General features: G+C 45.8%; 1 protein-coding gene across 1 annotated transcript in view; it reads left to right on the plus strand.

Moving 5' to 3' along the window:
* The first annotated feature begins 4,339 nt into the window (after positions 1-4,339).
* Positions 4,340-19,226, plus strand: part of CTBP2 (C-terminal binding protein 2) — a 76,212-nt gene continuing 61,325 nt past the window's right edge. The window contains exons 1-2 of the mRNA XM_010581979.1: positions 4,340-4,766; positions 18,816-18,975. Coding sequence (XP_010580281.1) covers positions 18,918-18,975 — 58 coding nt within the window. The 5' untranslated portion in view covers positions 4,340-4,766; positions 18,816-18,917. The remainder of the gene's footprint in view (positions 4,767-18,815; positions 18,976-19,226) is intronic.

A 19,226-nucleotide genomic window follows, 5' to 3' on the forward strand; every position in this document is an offset into this window, starting at 1 on the left:
AATTTTACTAAGATTAAAATGCCTATAAAATAATACCCTTTAAAAAGCAGAGTACTCCTCAAACACCAATTCAAAATGCCAACAATTCTCAATTTGCAAAAAGAAAAATCTACGGCAAAATTACTGTGGTTTTGTGCACAAAACCTGTGGGCTGTCTGGAAAACAAAAAACTGGTAAAACAGCAGAGCTAGGTGCTTGCGTGTGCTTTTCAAGGAGAATTTCTCTATAGGGCCTCCTTTTCTGATAGCTCCCTCACCATCAGTTGCCTCTTCTTTTGACTGGTAACCTCTCTGATCTCCCTACCATCCTTTTTGCTCTTCTGATTTGGTATTGCTCTGATCTCCCTACCATCCTCTTTGCTCTTCTCATTTGGTATTGCACAGAGGATTATTTTTGAGGTGAATGTTTATATGCAGGCCATGTTCATAAGAGTGAGTCATTTATGTATTCTTTTGAGTCGTGAAGTGCTGACTCTGGACATCTATTTGTTTTTCTACTTGTTGCTTCCCTCTTAAAAAGTTGAAAAAAAAAATTTTAAAGTGTTCTGCTTAGGCTTGAAATTCTAATTAATTTCCAAATTGCTGTGCTTTGAGGATATTCAGTGGGCAGAGCAGGCGCAGCCCTCCCTTGCCATCCATGCCCAAGGGATGCCGCACGGGCAGCTGCTGGTTGCTAGTGCTCTTCCAGTTGCAAACTCAGCACTTGGTGGAGAAATTTCTCTTCGCCTCATTATTATGGTTTGACTTGTGACTTTATTGTTGCATGTTCTGAGTTCCAAGGATGGGGGAAAAAAAGCAGGAAAGGAAAGTGGGGTTTCGGTACACTTCCTGCACGTTGGGGAGCTGTGCTCTGTGTTAGCTGCTGATAAGGAGGTCTTTAAACCCACAGGTTTTTAAACTCAGCACATGGTTAAGCACCAGGGAAAATAGATGCCTTTTCTGTCTCTAAAGCAGCCATTCCCTGGCAATGTCTGTGCTGTTTTGGAGCCGTCCACGCCAATACTGTTTGGCTCTAGGGAAGAAATACTTCCCAGCTCGGGGCTGACATAGGTATTCAGAGCAGCTCCCAGACCACCAGACTCCTGCCCCCATGCAGAGGAGAGATGTAAAGAAGTGCGAAGGACCCGCAAGCAGCAGACGCTGCTCTCTGGCATGGCTGTTGGCTTCCACGTTCCTGCAGCCGTCGCTCCAGGGAGCCAAGCAGGGCAGGACAGTGCCGTGTTGATATGTATCAGATGGCTGAAATGAAATGCAGGCTGCATCAGAGAATTTGGATGGGCTCCTTCAGCTGTTTTTCTCCGTTTGCCTTGCTGGCAATGGTAGAGCAGCACAAGTTGTGGTTCATCCTGTTAGATGTAGTGGAGGTGTGGATTCCCAGACAGGTCCCAGACAGCTGCAGAGATGGGGATTTACTTGTCCTATTAGGCTGTATATCTCTGTGTGCGTATGCAATGTTGCTGGCCAAACTTTGATTGAAACCACTTCATCCCTTGCTCTCTTCAGTCTACAAAGCATGTTTTGATTAGGAAAGACTTACGATCATCCTGTACTCTGTCAGATGCACCTTCCTGGTCCCCAGGAAGGAAAACATTCATAGCTCAGTCCCTACTCAGGGAACGAGCCGTGGGTTTACCTGATGCTGCGTGCAGAGACTTGCAGGTACAACACGCTCCCGAAGCCCTGCGATACGGCCTTGCAAGAAGCAAACCCCTTCAGCGTCTGCCGTAGCTGGCTGTGATGGTGATGGCTGGCTGCTCCAGAGACGGCTTATCTCATCACAGGCTCCATCCAGGCTGCAAGACACGATGGCACGTGTGGTGGTCGTCTCTGTACTTGGTTGGTTCTCTGTGTTTGGAAATGCTGAAGTTTCCTTATTGCTCCCTCCTCCTGTCCCTGTCTCTTCCCTTCGTTCCCCAGTTTCACAGCCTACTCATATGAGCCGTGCATTTTCAGGGAACTGAAGAAATCATCCATCTCCCAGGTTCCTTGGGTGGCACCATGAGAAGACCGTGGGTGCAGGTGTTTATGTTCAGAAGTCACAGAGCTCCTGCATGCTTGCAGTAGGTCCACGTTCACGACGATATTTTATAAACCCCAGCCTGTGAGACCATTCTTCCCTGCTAGCACTTAAGATGGTGTCTACGAGTGTTGGCAGACACGGCACCGACTCTGCTGCAGGCTGCCCCAAAGCGGTGATTGTATTTGCCTGCTTCCTAGCAACTTAGTGTGCTGGTTCAATTACAAAGGACTTGGAAAAACGCGCTCCATCTGGTTTTCCAACCCCAGATGCGACCACCCCAAAGAGTGATCTAATTCTTCTGTATTTAGACTTGAAAACTTCTCACCAGTTGGTGGTGCGGGAAATCAAATAAGAGTCCTTAGGAGCAATAAGCTCCACATGCTGGCCTAATTGCGCTGCTGCTCCTACTCTAGTGTATTTGCAACGCTGCTGTCAAAGGCATATTGTTAGGATAGGGGAAAACCCACAAATCTTAATTTGAGTAATAATTTAATGTGGTCCAATAATTAGCTATTCACGATAGGGGCCCCTTCGCGTCTGGTGTGGTGTGTTGCATGGTGTGAGGAGAAGGCAGGCAGGCAGGACTCGTGGGCGGCCTTGGTCTGTAGACCAAGGTTTGTGGAAAGGGATAGTATCTCGACCTGCTCTTCAGCACGGTTGTTGTAGTCTACATTAGATCATCCGAGAGTGTTGTTCGTGTTTTAATGGGGGGGGGGGGGTTCAAATTAAGACAAAAAAAGCTGCTGCATTCCACCTCTGCGGACTGAATCAGGAGGGCAGGGTGCACTGTGGGGAAGGAGAGGCATAGCCCAAACTGGGGAGTTACTGAACGATAGGAAAATGTCCCACAACCTTGACGGAAAGCTGGAGCGTAAAATTCCCTCCCTCCTCTCTTCGGCCGAAGGTGTTTCTTGGTTGTGGACTTTTTGTCGACATAGGGCTGGGGATCAGAGCCTTATCGTTTTAGGCTTGTCCTCAGGCCGCGCTTTCCTATGCCTAAAGACCCAGCTGGGGTACCAGCGAGGGACAGTTTGAAACCACTTTCCTTGGCACTTAAAACTTCAGACTGAGTTTGAACTGGGGGGTTGCCAGCCTTCCATATTCCCTCTGGGTGATTCGAGCAAGCCCTGACTCGGAGCGGTGGTTGTTTTCTGTCAGGGTTTCCTGTGGGAGCCCCCGCGCCGCTCAGAGGAAGCGTGACCAGGCCCGCCGCCATCGACGCGGCGGTGGGGAGCAGGGCCGGCCTGCTGCTGGAGGGCAGGCGAGCCGCCGGGCTAGCTGTGGAGGGGAGCCTGGCTGTCCACAAAAAAAAAAAAACATTAAAAAAATTAGAAAAAGGCACGACCCCTTGGGACCCGCATTTTGTCAGCAAATCAAGCAGGCGCTATTTTAAGCTGCTATGTACCTAACGCTTCCTGTTTTTCAGAAGAAACGTCTTGTTTTTTCGCTTTTATGTTGACGGATTTATTTTAACGGCTTGTTCCTGAGGCAGCACGAAGGATTTTCTACACACACACACACACACACATCCGAAGCCCGTGAGGAGGGAGGGAGCTGCTGGGGGGGCGGGGAGGATGACCACCCTCAGCCCTCTCCCGAGGATCGCTCGGAGGGTTCCTGGGTGCACCGAGGAGCCTTGAAGGTGGGACGGCCGCCGCGGGGGGCTTTCGTCATTTCATGAACGCTGCTAAGTTAAGCCATGTGTGGTTCTCTTTCGAGGAGCAGTGGCCTGACCAATAAGGACGAAGTAAATAGCATTCATTTCCTGCTGACCTTTTAACACGAACAGATGTTTTCTCTTACGAGTACCATAGGCCACTTCAGTCCCTGACCTCATCAAGTGGGCTGCTGCCGTTTTCTTACTCGGCAGTCTATAAAACTGCTTTTTTAACCTCTTTTGCTGAGACCCGCCTGCAGAAGTGGGTCTCCCGCCTTGGTCAGCACCCATGTGCCTTTAATGTTTCTGACTTTCTTTTCTCTGGATGGACCAACCACTTCCTCCTCATTTTTGTCCTCTGTGGAGGATGGCAGATGTTTCCTCTGATGGGCTCTATCAGGCAGCCTGGGGGAAACGAGTTTCCCTTTATAATATTTTCCCTAGCAGTCCTAGCACAGGTTGGGCTTGCAACCCGACGGCTGGAGCAGTAAGTCCATCGCCCTTATCCCTGTTTGTGGTGCCTAAGCAGAATGAAAGGGGTCTTGGAGTCACCTCCAAGCTCAAAAAGGAAAAGGTTGGCAGTGCCGGAGCTGAGGCTTTCATCGGCGTGGCTTCCCTTCAGCGCTTACTGTGCTGCCGGAGCCATCCTGGCACCTGCTGGTGCCTCCTCCTCTGCTGCCCCATGGGTCTTGGTCCTGCCCAAGGGAGTCAAAGTGATCTCAGCTCTGTCCCAGGCTGCTCTGCTTGGAGATCACCTGGGTGTTGCCTTTTTGCCAGTCTTCCCTGCCGCATCTCTAGATCTGCTGCTGCGGATGGTGCTGGGTGGGGATCTATGCAGGAACTGAAGGAGTTTGGGAAGCCAGTGTGGTGGGAATGAGCAGTAAAGCTTCCTCATTCCTGCCACCTTTTAATTTGCTTTCGGCCAAGGGATATGCAAGTCTGAGCATGACTTGCGTGTCCAAGAGTATCAGAGATGCCTAGTTCATCCAGGAGGCAGCTAAAGGAAGTTTCTCAGCTGGCTTTCCTGCCCAGAGCCTGCTTTCTTCTGCCAGTGCTGCGTGGAGACCACAGGAACAAGCTCTGCAGTGAGGTAATGGACAGAAATGTGGAGGCAGGCTGGTGTGCGTGCCATGAATTGGTCTGAGACCTTTGCCTGTTGGTGAAGAGCCTTTTTCCAAAGTTGGCATTGCAGTAGTGTCTCCTCTGATGTCATCAAGCAGGGCGAGGTGTCTCCATGTCTGGGATGAAAAAAGCACAACTGTGGTGCTTGTGAGCCAGTTTATTTGCTGTGCTGCATGGTACACAGCTTGTGTTCCTGAGTTAGTGACATTAAGGTTGGACAGCAAATCCTTTGGCCTTCTTTTGGTTTCAGGTGGGGGACATTGGAGATACGAATAAATACCAGTATGATTTTCAGTTATTGAGTTATGCCATCTGGAAAGGGATGTATGTTAATTTAAAGTTCATGGAATTACCTTTGTAGACTCTTTTTTTTTTTTTTTTTTAGTACTATGCTGAACGTAGGTTGATAGAGATTCCGAGGTTGTCGCTTGTTGGGTTTTTGGCCTTTCCCTAAAAGAGATATTTTGTATTTGTTCTTTTAGTTCCATAAGTATTTAGTGGAGGATGTTCAGAAGTTTTACTTCATGAGTTGTGTTTTCTATCCAAGAGCAGTGGGTCTACGCAGGACAAATAAGGGGGAAAAAAGCTCTTTCTGTGGGTCAGGTTACCCTCCTTTTCCTGTTCAATTAGAGAGAAGTATGCAAAATCTTAAAAATTCCTGAGTATTACCCAGACATTACCATTTTTATAGTTTCAAGTTTAGCGAAAATGACTCACAGGCATTTTTAATAAAGGATTGCTCAAAATAGAGTGGAGTGTGATTCACATTAACAAATCAAGACACAAGAGAGGCAACAAAGAAGCCTTTAACCTGATACTCACTCTTCCCCATGAGTATATTGCAAAGTGGATGGCTGAGATTTCCCCTCTGCCCATGGTACCTGGCAGTGGTGGGAGCGGCGTGCAGGGCAGGAGCAGTGATGGATGTTGCTGAGCGGTCACACCTCTGCTTCTGGGGCAGTTGAGACACGGTGGGAGCAGCGCACGGTCCGACCTGCCCCTGCTCTGGCGGTGCACGTCCTCTGTCAGCCCCCGTTCAGTCCGTCTTGCAAGTTACCTGCTAACATCTTCCCAGGCAGGTTGGTTGTAGAAAATGATTACATCCCAAACATCCCTGTCTCAGGGGTAGGAATCCTGCCCATCTTATATATTTTTTTTTATTGGTAAGTGTAATTAGGCAATGCCTAATTGTTGTAGGCAACGGTCAAGATCAAACGTTTGAGCCTGAAGTGGAAGAAAGCCTGCAGTTGGGCACCTTTTCCAAACACACCTCACTGTTGCTCACCGGCACTCGGACCTGAGCATGTGTCCAGCACTGCACTGGTCTATTCCAAATTTTAAGGTCAACATGGCAAGAGAGATGTCGCATCTACAGCAGTGTGCTGCTTGTAGGGACTCCGAGCGAGGAGCCAGCTTCTTTGGCTCTACCTGAAAGCAAGGAGTGTTCACAAAGCACGCTTGTAACACAACCCTTGTGAGAAGAATTGTTTAACAAATAGCCAGATAATCTAGTTTGCCTTTTCCGCTGTGTTTTAGTTTGCCCTGTGCTGGCAGTCAGCCTTTCCCAGGTTTAACCTTGCATAGAAGATTTTATCTTGTGAGTCTGCAGAGGTGGCTGCTGGTTGTGGAAAACATCACTGACTTACCAAGTGGATTACTGGGCAAAATCGATTTTACTTGGTACATTCATATGCTGAAAAGCAACATAATAGTGTCTGCTTTGCTTCCACACCAGCGAGGGGGAAGTGCCCCAACATGTGTTGGAGACCCTGCACGAGTCTGAGAGGCGACTGAGTGTTTTGGACCATATTTATCACCAGCATAATTCTGATAGCATCGTTTTGGCTGACTGAACAAGACCTACAGAAATGCCTTAGATATACGTGCTGATGTATATTTTGCGTCTGTCTTTACTTAAATGTTAAACATTCCCTGTGTGCAGTGAGAGCCGAGACCTTCCCCATGGTCCTTGCGGCTTCTTTGGTTGATATATGGTGTTTTCCCTCCTTTTTGTCAAAGTGTCCTCTATTCCAGAGATAATGCAATTGCTATGCAGTGCCGTGCAAATACTCTTCTGTATTTGTATCTCTTTTCTATTTAATTATACTGTATAAATGTCTTCAGTAAATTTGATAAGTTGGGTGAAGGATATTGATTTTCGAGTCTCTCTTGTGCAGGGCTCCTTGTAGTAGCGGCAGCCGTTCACCAGGCCTATTTCCTGAGGAGGTTTTGAAGGTTCAGCATTTAAGTAGCTACAGGATAACAAAGGAATTTCTTTCTCTATGCTCCCGGTTGAGCTGCTGATTGCAGGGTTTAAGGCCATAGAGAAAACATTAGTGTTGCGTGGGTTTTTTTAAAGCCTTAGACTCATGTCATCTGCAAAAGCAGGTGGGAAGGGAAATCAAGACACAGGATAGACCCATTGCCTTCATTCCCGCAAATAAAGCCTGTTACCAGCTTTGGGAAGAAGTGAGAGGGGGATGCTCCCAGGGTCGGATGAGGTCCTGGGGCAGAAGCGGGGGGACCCTGGGCTTTCAGCTGGGGAGCCCCCCCACCTCATCCCTCCATCACCCCATGGCTGATGGTGGGGCAGGAGGAGCGGGAGAGAGACCAGTGGGTGTGTGGGGATGCAAAAGGGGTAGAGGGAATTTGCAGAGTTAAAGCGGAAGGACCAATGGTCTATTTTTAACTGCAGTTTTGAATGTGAAGTGTCACCGATGTTAAAAAAAGCTCCTGGTAAATGGTGGGGAAGATGCACGCGATAGTGGAAAGCCAGCTGCAGCTTTTTGAACTGTTCGCTGGTGTTTGTGAGGAGGCTGCGAACACTTGGTTAGTGTTAATGTTTTAATTTTCCTTTTCTCAGCCTGAGGTCTCCCTACACAAGGGACTTTCTTTAAACCGTGCTTAGCTCTCAGCCTCTTACGATTATTTTTGTTCTTCAAGAGGAAAAGAAGGGAGAAATGTAGATATTTGTGCACTTTCCTACTGCGCTCGCTTTCTTCGCATTCTCTTGGAACATAAAATGTTTTCCTTTCCTTTTTTTATGCTGAAAATTGGACGCTGATTTTTTCTGGCTAATTTCCATACAGGATTTTAGCCTTGATCTATAATGCAGGCCTGTGGCTGTTCTTGCTAAAAGTTTGGTCCCACCAGGGCTTTCATTATAAATCCTTATTTTCAGCAGCAAATTGCTTTCTGCAAATGTCACCCCTCGGAGCGGGCCGGTTTGGGTGGGTAGGGGGGGCAGCGTCCCCGCAACACCGGGCCCTGCGCCTCTTGGCCATCCACCTGCAGGTCCCCAGGATTTGGGAACCTGGGGATTCGGCGTGTTTGCCTGGTTGCTGCATTAAGGCAGGAGGCTGGAGCTGTTGTGGTCTATCATGTCAGTGATCCGTGGAATAATGCATCCCCAAGTAGTGGCCATTTCTGTCTATTGTGTCACCAATCTGTGCATTAAAGGGACCCCGAGTAGGTGTTGCTACAATAAACCGTAACAGCTCTATAGGAGCCGTCACAGTTCATTGCATCAATAATCTGTGTATTAAGGCATCCCGAGCAGGCCTCGGCACACAATGGACCGTTATGGCTCCAGATGAGCCTGTATAAATTTAGGTCAATAACCTGAGTGTTGTTAAATCCCAAAATAGCCTTGCTACAGCGAGCTGGCAAGGCTTCTAAGAAAGATGTGTAGATTATGCAAACCTGTGTTGGTTGCAGAGGATACTCCGACTTGCTGCTAAAGGTTAGTGGCGGGAGAATTATTTCATCTTATTTATTACCGTTATCTAAACCTCTCTCTGCTCACTTGGCTCCCTCCTTCCCTCTGCTTTCACTCCTCTGGAAATTAAACCATGTGAGCGATGCTGCAAGAGCAGCAAAGGCGAGATGCGGAGGGAGAGACAGGGATGGAGGGACGGGAGGAGCGAGGAGGAGGCAGCGTTTCACAGTTGAGCCATCCCGGAGCTGCCCCGCATCCCGACAAGCTCTTTCCCACGGGACTTCATGGAAACACTCACACGTTTTCATCCTGACTGCACTTGTGCCTGACCCCGTGGAGCTCAATATTGTCTGGAGCATGGGTTTTGCATGAGGGGAGCCTGAAGGGCAGGAGGGTCCCCCAGGGCTCCCCACACCGTTGCTTACTCCAAAAGCCACCCTCCATCTTCATCCTTGACCCGTTTCTTGATCCAGGTCCTCCTTGGTCCTTGATGTAGGTAGGTGGTAGGGAGAGGAATGCCTTCAGCACAGGACGGAGAGACTGGTTTGCATTGTGGGTGTATGCCTGAATGGAGACGTAGCCTTGAACTCTTGAACTCTTTTTTTTTTTTTTTTTTTAGACTAAAGCTGCTATGTGCTGAAAACAAACAGGACTCACTCCGATGGAAAGAGATTGTGTAGTGGGAACAGATCTCGGACCACAAGAAACAGGGTTTTCCACATTTCCATTCTGAGACTTTCCATTTGAGATTTCGCCAGCAGTTGGGCAGCAAAAGATGAATTAGCTGAGCTCTTAAAGGTATTACATGTGTTTCCCCTTTCAGAGACTTGTTAGAACATATTTTCTTCAGTGATAGTAGTAAGTGTTACAAACAAAACACAGTTTTCCCCTTTGAATATTCCTTTACACAGAGCATCATCTACATTAAAAAAAAGTACGTTAAGCAACATGAATAGCTTCAGGCTATTTTACTTCATGTTGCTAAATAAGTCAATGCAGATGAGGACTTTTTATGTAAGAGTGGCTTGTAAATATAAGCACTAAGATAAGGGCAAATTATAACTCCAAACATATCCTGGAGATAGAAGTGTCACTGCTCCTTTTCACTATTTCCAGTCCAGGCAGAGCTCCCAGGACAGGCTCTGGGAGACTTGATGGAAAAAAAGGTTGAGATATCTGTGATATAATGAGAAGCACAGGGAGTTTGTTCTGTACGGGGGAGTCCGCTGTGCTAGTTGGGGGCTGAGTCTCCTGGTGTGCTGGACCATGGTGCGGCTGGGGCACAAGGAGCTTCACCTCTGCTCTTCGGGTGAGCTGGGTCCATCCTGAGTGAGTGGTGGAGTCTCCTGCCAGGCAGTGCTTGTGGTTCCTCCTCTGACCCTCGACTGGGACATGAAGGTGTGGGCTGGTGTGCACCACTGTGATCTTTCCTGGGATATGGGCATGCGTCCCCTAAGGAACTGGGCTGAGGCCAAGGTACCTTCCATGATATGTAGCCATTGCCCTGCAGTAGAGTTTGCTCGCTGTGGGACAGGGCCCAAGGAGAAGGTCCTGTGTCGCTGCTCATTGCTGGAGCCACTTGGGTCTTCATGTAAGATTTAATTGTTTGATCCTGATTACGGAAGAATTAAGAAATTAAGAGTGAAGGGTAGTATTCCAGACTTGGAGACACTTCAGCTGTACGTCCTGTAAGTCTGTAGGTGGGCTGCGCTGGCTGGGCTGAAGGTGCTGTCATGTTCTTGTCTTATGTTCAACCTGCTGATGCAGCAGCACCTGGTTACAACTCGGAATACGAGGTGGGTGCTGCTGCGGGAGTGGGGTGCCTTCGCAGAGAGACTGCCAGGCAGAGGTGGCACAGGAGAAAGAAGCACTGTACTCCCCGAGTATCCCATGTGTTTACTTCTAAAGATGCGCTCATCTAGTTGCTTCTTCTATAATTTCTTTTATTTAGGAGCGATACAGATCCAAGGACTTGCAAGAGTCGCAAAGACAAGTGGTCTTGGTTTTAGCGTTGGTCCTTTAGCTTGGGCACCCGAAGGAAAGCATTGATATCCGGGGTCTTTTTGGTAGTCTTTGAATAGCTGCGCTTGCTGTTTTGAACTTTCTGTTAAGGAGGAATTCAGGAGTAACTTGTGAGTATTGTGGAAGTATATACTATGTACAGACGTTTAATCAAATTCTGCAAGGCAAGAGCGCCGGGTGCTGCTGCGGCGAGCTGTGAAAGGCACAGCCACCGCCTCTGCCAGCCCTGCGTTTTTGGCCAGAGACTGGGAAGAGATGTGGGCTTGGCAGATCAGCAGCACAGAGTCGTGGGGATGGGAGGAACACGAGGTTTTACAGGGCAGCACAGGGTGCATGTGTGGTGGGAGGCGGGTACAGAGGTTGGGAGGATGTGGCTCTTGGCCACATGAAGATTTTGGTATGCAGCTCGTACTCAGGAAGTTTGGCCACCCTGATTACAAACATACGTATATTTGGAGATGTATAGCAAGATATCTGTCTCTTTCCTAATTTGATTTGTATTTAGATGCAGGGAGGAAAACCACCGAAGCAGGGAAGTGGGTGGCTTTGTGTGGTTTCCTAGCCAGCAGAAGCTGAAAACAGTTTAAAGTTCACATTTGGCAGTATAGTAGTAACTAGAAGGAGACCTCTGAAGGTAAGCGGCCATGTCCTACCTCTTGGCAGTGAGGAAGCTGGATTTGCCTTTGTTCAGCTCCGGAGATGGATGAGCTCTCCCCTCTAGCTCCGGAGATGGGTAGTGGTGCCATGGCATAATTTACAGTTTTTCTCAGTTAATCATTTTCAGGATTTAAAACGTAAACTGCTGTTTGTGAGAGTAAAAAGGATGAAGTTTGCTGTGTTGGAGTTAGCGGGAGGGAAGAAGTGAACTGAACAAAACCAAACCTTGAAAGCAACAATAGCTGCGCACCAAAGTGTTTATTTAACCAGGACTTTTTTTCATAGCTATTTCATCTTATTTTCCTCTTGTCCTTGCTCTTGCTTGCTCATCTATATACAGCATATGGAAAGGTTGAAAAGTGGCAATTACTAAATGAGAGTAGACAGAAACTGTTCTCCAGCAGCTCCAGATGGGGGTTAGCGATGCTGTTCACAAGCTGTGTGCCGGTGCTTCACTCTGCAGTATAAAATGCCCTCTAATGGCCAAGTAACTGTATAACTCATTTGACAAACCAGCAAATAGTCAATTTTTCTCGGGGTTTCTAATTTGGATGTGCTGATTTTGGTACAGGAGCAACTAACGGCTTGAGTATAGGAGAGCTTTTGGTTATCCAGATGTGCCAATGGCGAAGGTTCGCCTCGCTGCCACATTAATCTTTGCAATTAGTGAAAATAAATAACGAATTAAGGAACTCTGGCAAAATGTAGAATGAGATGTTATTTTTCAGTATGGCAGAGACCTTTGGAGACTGTAAGATTATTTATGTATCATTTCCTCTTGTTTTGTTTGAAAAGTTAAGGGTAGTTTCCCAGCCAGTTATATGCTGTAGCAATATCAGTGTGCGCGTTATCAGCGTTATATACTTAGAAAAACAAGATAAGAGAGGCTGAAGGAGGCCCATGATTAATTAACAGATGGATTAGGTGCTCTCAAAGCTAAGTGGATAATTTGGGTTCAGCTCCTGGTTATTGTTTTGCCCACCACTAGGCCCCTGAAGGCTGTCGGTGCAGGGTAAGCAGAGCATCGGCTGGCTTCAGAGCATCAACTGGCTTCGCTTCTGATGCCAGAAAGAGAGATGACAGTTATTTTCTTTAAAGCAATTTTCTTGCTGTCTGTTTGGGTTGCTTGTTTGTATTTAAGCTTTAGGAACGAAAGGCGTGCCAGTTCTGGTATTTCCTAGTTTTACTTGAAAACTCACAGAGGATCTGCAGAGGGCTGTTACTCCCTGACAAGAAAGCGTGCCTGGATCTTCTTTTCTCAAAGCCAAGAATTAGTCACTAATGTTGGAAAAGAAAATTTGGGGAAAAAATGTTGAAAAATAAAATAGGAACAAAACCCCAAGTATCTCGCTCCCCTCTCTTTTGTACCATGGCTACTGGGGCAACTTGAATATTGTCATTTCAGTAGATCTTCATAACTTCTTTCTGGCTACTGAGAACCCAATCTGGAGTACAATTTGTAACCTGAAATACGATTCTTAAAGAAACTTTAATAAAAATTCCAGATGCAAACAAAAACCTCTCTCATGCTTTATGCATTATTAAGATGGAGAGGAAGGAAAATGCTATGAACCCACATGTCTTTATTTCCTTTGAAGGGCATATATATATATATATATAAAGTTGTGATTCTTCTTTTACTGAGTCAACAAGTAGCTTTGATGGAGTAGAACTGATGAGGGATACTTAATGTGACTTTCAAGGGCTGAAAACAGTGCAGGATCAGGCCCTCTATGTAGTCTTTGAAGCCTTATTATTTTAGCACAGTCTGTATCTTGTTGCATAATGTTTTAAGATGTGGTCTGCATCATTATGTAGCGCGTTTTAATTTAGCAACAGATGTGCGGGCTCATATGCCGTTATGGTACATTTTGTTCACTCATATAATAGCAAGTTCCTCAAAATTGTTACCAGTTCTTCAGTGCAAGACTCCTACAGCATGTTATTCTCCTTTTCTGTACGGTGAAGAGCAGAAGAGCTCTTTATTTGCCGTCAGCAGGTGCTAACGTGGGAGTGCCGACTCTCCGTGAAGCACGTTTAACCTGCTGCGTTACTGCCTTCTCTGCCCGGCTGCGGCACCCAGTGAGTACACTTTCCCCAGCAGTTTTTGGGGGAAGGCACCAGGTAGGCAATGGAGGGGCAAGACTTTGGTCGTTAGGTTACTGGGCAAAAAAAAAAGCGAGTCACCTAGAAAAATAATGCTTATTGCCACCCACGGCATCATCCAGTCATTCCCACGGAGAGGCCTTAATGCAAAACATCACTGAACGCTCTGCGGCAGCAAAATCATACTAATAACTAGTAAAAGCATTAAACCTAATTAACAATGGTTTTGTAGCAAGAGTCTTGCCTTCACTGTTTTGAGGGTGCTGAGGGTCCATGGGGGGGATGCAGGCTGCTGGGAGCCTGGCACTGAGGTGTAATTTACAGCTGAGGTAGTTCTTCCAGAAATTGGGAAAAAAACTGGGTTTTTTTCCTAGCATCCTATTTCCCATGCAATGGCTGAGAGCAAGAAGTCCGAACCCTGGCCACACAGAAACTGCGATTCTTCTTCCCAAGTGTGAGGTTTTACATCCCTCAGGCATTTAAAAAAAAAAAAATTAACCTATTTTTTATTTTGGCTAATGAAAATCTATGTTTGTTCTCACTACCCGTATAAATGTTTAATCCTTTTTGGTTCCTGCTGGGCTATCGGGCTTAATGGTGTCTTGACACTGTGAGTTCCCCGCGTTGTTTTATTGTGCTTTAAAAGAAGACATCCAAAAGAAGGATCTCAGGAAGGATCGTGTTGTCTGTCCCTTCCCTTCCATGTGCTTCCGTCCCCTGCGGTCGTGCCAGGGCTTTAGAGAGAGGGGAAGGTGATGGGGGCTGAGCAGTGGCATTGCGCTTAAGGTCGTGCCACTGGCGTAGGGAGGAAGGATGACACAGTGTTCGCAAAGTGTTCCTCCTGCATTGTACCGTCTCCTTTGTCCGCTTCCCTCCCCTGTCATTATCTCTGTGTGTCTCCTTCTTTCTTTCCTCCGCGTTGCCTTTCTTGTGCCGAACTCCGTTTCTCAGCCCCTCCTGTCCTCCCCAACGGCAGCTGCCGATGTCTGAAGTGATCAGCCGTGGAAATGGCCAGCTAGTTCAGAATAGTTAACGCTTGGTGATGCTAACGCAGGGCTTAAACAGTTCACGGCTCTGTTCTTGCATTGAAATCTCAATTCAAGTGCGATCAAGCTTTCGAAACTCTATGCAAAGGAGGCAGCAGGGAGAGCTGCCCTTGCCATCAGCAGATACTAACTTCACAATTACTGACCACTTGGGCATCCTGGTCTGCTTCCAGCTGAGAGGACGGATGTCCTGCAGTAATCATGAGTACAAAACCTTCTCTGGGAACCTCTCCTCTCCTGAGAGCCTAGGAAATGTCCGACGGTATCATCAAAACATTTGGACTGGATTTTCCCTTGTTTAAGTAAGGAGTTGTACATGTGGAAACCCAGTTTAGATGTGAGGAAGGACAGAAGTTTGCCTTTGCTGTTTGGAAATGGGAACTTTTGCAGTTCATGGAGCTAGGAGTTTTCTGTAGTAGGGAATCTCCATTTTGTTGATGCCATATTTTGTAGAGGGTAGAAAATGTAGTTGGAAATTGTGAGCAACAGGTTTCTGTCTCCACTAAGAGTCTGGGAGTGTGCATATGCTTTTTTTGGTTGTTTAGAAGGATGCTTGTATTTGAAGTTAGAGGACTACTACTTAACCTGCGACCATGTATTCATTGGCAGAAGTGGTGCATTCGTACCACTTGTTCATTCGCACCTCGAAAGGCAGCAATCGCGGTTTTATTGCGTTGTAGCCGATGAGCTGCGTTTTGGGCAGGACTCACAGGTGCGGTTTCATGATGCTTACCAAAGCCTGCGGCGCTGCAACGGGGCTGTGCGCTTCCCTTGGCTTCGGTTCATCGCGAAACGGGGTGCAGGGAACCAGTGTTCCACTTTCCCGGGGCTGTGCACAGAAAAGGAATGTGCGAGATGCGGTTTTGTCCGGAGCGCTGGGAAGAGGGGCTCTTAATCACCTGCTGGGTGCTGCTGTGGTTTGATAGCAATGCCTGTGATGGATGCCCTAAAATATACGTCGCCCATGTTTGTGCTCCTGTGCTACCTCTGTATGCCATGAAAAGGTGATAAAACAGTGCTAGTTGAGAGAGAGCTTAGAAGACAACACATTCTTCATAAAGTCACCTTTCTCTTGTTTTTGTCTTAACGGTGCATTTTATTTCGGAAAATCACCTTTTCTTTCTTTTTGTTTTCCATCAAAAGCAGGAAAAATAAGCCCTAATACAGCTTTCTCTGCTCTAATTTTCTGGCTCATAGATTGTGGTATTTAACGGGCAGTACTAAGAAGCTTTTTAAATGTGTTACGTCAGGATTGTTTTTTTTCCTAAAACATTGTATTTAAGTACGTTCCTTCTTTAAATAAATAAATAACTGCTGGGCTATCATCGTGTCCGAGGGTTTTCAAGAAAATTTACATTTTGAAAGACACTGTTGGAGGCTAACACGGCCATGCAATTACTGTATGTAAATCACTTCACTTGTTTCCTAATCTTGCTGAAGATGAAGTACAATTTTTGTGCGTGCCCCCCTCTCTCTCAAATTTCCTCATACAATGAGGTTTTCTGTATTCTAATTGCTGACCACGATTTTTGTTCTGCCTAGCCTGATTGTATTTATTTTATTGTGGGGGACATTTAGCCTTGCAATTGTTTTGAGATTGGGTTGGATGGAGAAATCATTGAGGATAGATTGAAGTTGGGTGTGCAACTAATTGCATCCTTCCTCCCACAAATGGAAGAACTGCTTTCTTAATTATAGCTTCATACGAAGGCTGGGGAATATCCGCTTGTTTCTGTGCCCTGCACATCTGCTTTTTTCCATTTTATCCATCCCTGCCAAATCCTGCTCGGCAGCTCCTGCCACATTTTTAATAAGTCTTCTGAGTTGGGCTTTTATTGCTGGTTGATATCATCATGGACACCTGTCAGATAAAGATGGAGTAGTTAACTTCATTAGGAAGGAGTTCATTCATGGGCATTACATTAAGCCGTGTGGGATTCTGATAATATGAGCAGTAATTTCTCTGATTGTTATTAGTTTCTTTTGTAGAAAGTTTTCCTCCAGGGAGTAATGCAGGGAATTGAGACGGCAGGGGTAAAAAACTTTAATGGACGCATTTGTCCATCAGAAAATGCACTCTGTCAAAATTAAATACACTTTGCATATTGATTTTGTTTGGGAAGAAAAGGAGAAAAGAGTTGCAGCCCCTACATAATGAACCATTTGAGCATTTTCAGAACAAAATGATAACTTTTTTTCTCCTGACATGACTTTTTTAGAACCTGGTGTTTCTCCCTGAAAGTGGAGTGGGATGTAATAGAGGCAAAAATTCATGCATATACTTTTAAATGTTGCTCGTGGAAATGCTGTTAGCTATTCTGGCTTTAGCTACACTAACAGTTTAATTTTTGTTGTAAGAAATATTTTGACTGTAGCAAGCTTCTGCCTCTGGAATGGAAGTTTTCTGCTTCTTTTAGAATGTTGCATTAATTATTAATGTGAGTGGGAATCGTGCTCTTTAGCATCCCTATGTTTAAAAAAAATCAATTAATTATTGCTATAAATCTCAGAGATTATGCTGCAGTTGCGCTGCTGGGAAATTGGCCATTAACTACCAGGAAATCGCCTATCTTCCCTTAGTCAGAATTCAGTTGTACCAACACAACCCTTTTCCTTTTATAAATTAACTATCAATGTGATGCATAATTGATAACCATTTATAATAATAACAATAATCTCCATGAAATTCTCATCTCGGTATGCAGCGGCTTTGTTAGAGCCTTTACCCCTCGCACGCTCAGCCTAGCCTATTGCATTTGTTAACTGTGTTTTCTGGGAAGATATTGCTTCACTGGTGTGGTTTTAGGAGAGCCGTACACTGTTGCAGAGGAATAAAATGCAAGGTAGAAATGCTTGACCCGACTATGTGAATATGAAGAACCTGAAGTGTTTTGAGAGGATGGGTTAAGTGTTACTATCGCTGCTGTACAGAAGGGGAAGCAGAAGTCGAGGTTACAGATGCTGCCCAAGGTCAACTTTTGGACATCAGCCTGGATTTTCCTGGTTCGCAGTGTCTTCTTGTGTGCCCTGTATTACATGAACCCAGCGGTTTTTTAGTTTGTCGTGAAAATTTTTTTTGCAGATAATGCAGTGTGAAAACGCACCTACCATGGAAGAGCTGTTTGGGAGTCAGTTTGAATGAGTGGTACCAAGTTTGTGGTTATTGCTGGCTTTTCAGAATTTATTTTTTTTTTCAACCCTTTCTAGTACTTTGTAGGCAGAGTGGTTGAGACTTTGCAGAACGATACAGATGGCCACTCAGGAGAAGATTTCTTGCTGTGCTTGTGCTCATGCTTGTCTTCCTCTTCCCCTTCTCTCCTTGCAAGGCCTCTGAAAACGTGGTGGTGTTTTGCTTTGTTTCTAGAAATCACAGCTTTCCACTAATTCTGCTCTTTCGGTGCTTTTAAGTGGGCTTAAAAGGGTGGTGGACGGCTGGTCAGGGGCCAGAGCCTCTTGAGTGGGGTTCATCCCTGGAAGCTTTGTAGCTCTTATCATTGTCATCTCTCTGGTACTATAGCATAACTCGGTAAAAAATTAGTGCATGTAGCATTGAATTGTTTGAATTCAGTTGTCAGCGTGAGGTCTTTTCTTGTATGTCTTGATTCATGAATACTGTTGTGGAACTTGCTTTGAGAAACTCATACTTGGATTTTACAACAAAGCTGTTGGGTAAAAGAGCCACGACAGCACGTTCGGGGTCTGCAGTCTGAGCTCAGGTCGGAGTGTTCGGAGATTAAATGAACCTTTGGCTCTCTGTAGGAACAAAAGCATCAGACCTGAGAGGATCCATCGAGGGTCTTCCTCTGTGTCACCAAAATGCAGAAAAGCCTGCAGCTGTTGTCCCTTTGTAGAGCATTGCTTGTAAATCAGCCACACATACCGCTTTATGGGTTGCTTTATTTCATCGGCATTTAAAAGTGTGTGTGCTAGAAATGGCAGCTCTGGCACCCAAAGTTTAATGTTAGCCCTTGAAGTATGAAGGTAAGGACAGGCTACAGTGACAGCTGGAATATGTATCAAGGTCTAGCTGAAAAAATCAAGGTCCATTGATGACTTTTACAGGGCAAGGCTTAAATAAGACATGAAAATGGTTTGTGTGTGTGTATGTGTGTGAAAGTACTGGAAAAGCAAAAGCTACTTTCCCTTTTTTATATACTCTCTAATAATCTTTCAGTGTCTGTGAGCCTACAAAATAGCTTAATGGATTTTATCTGCTAGGAATAGATTTTTAAGACAGAAATAAAACTGGGAAGGCAGTTCTCTTGTACAAAGCTGTTTTTTCTGATCGCAGGGAAGATAAAGGGGCTGTAAGCTTGATTTGCAGTGTAAGATGTGTGACTGGTGGGACGCTGGGGTTGGAAGGACTAAACTCACAGCTGTCCTTTCAGAAACTTCCTCTGCTGTTGGGGACGGGTAGGTCTCACCAGGTGTGCTAGAAATCCTAATGAAGCCTTTCATTTCTCTGCAGGATCGACAGTGGCGGTATGCACGCCGACTCCTGTGAATTTTCCTAAGTTCCTGGGGGACTGCTTTGCTTTTTGAATCAGAAAGTTACAAAATACCGTCAAGAATGGCACTTGTGGATAAACACAAAGTCAAGCGGCAGCGACTGGACAGAATTTGTGAAGGTAAGAGCATGCTCCAGTTTTTCTATAGAAGCCGACAGATGGTTAAGGTAGAATATCTAATTTTTCCTTGTTTTTTACAGTGCTTAGACATAAAGAGATCCAGCTCCAGGACTAGATTCCCTGTCCTCTCTGTTGGCTCAAAATACAGTCATACTGTTGTTGAAATATTGGGAAAGGATATACTGGTTACTCATTTGAAAGACATCTGTAGTCCTCTGAACAGGATTTTTGTTTAATTACCAGGTTTTCTC

This window comes from Haliaeetus leucocephalus, unplaced genomic scaffold (assembly GCF_000737465.1).
Source record: "Haliaeetus leucocephalus isolate CR32 unplaced genomic scaffold, Haliaeetus_leucocephalus-4.0 Scaffold830, whole genome shotgun sequence".
Taxonomy (NCBI): domain Eukaryota; kingdom Metazoa; phylum Chordata; class Aves; order Accipitriformes; family Accipitridae; genus Haliaeetus; species Haliaeetus leucocephalus.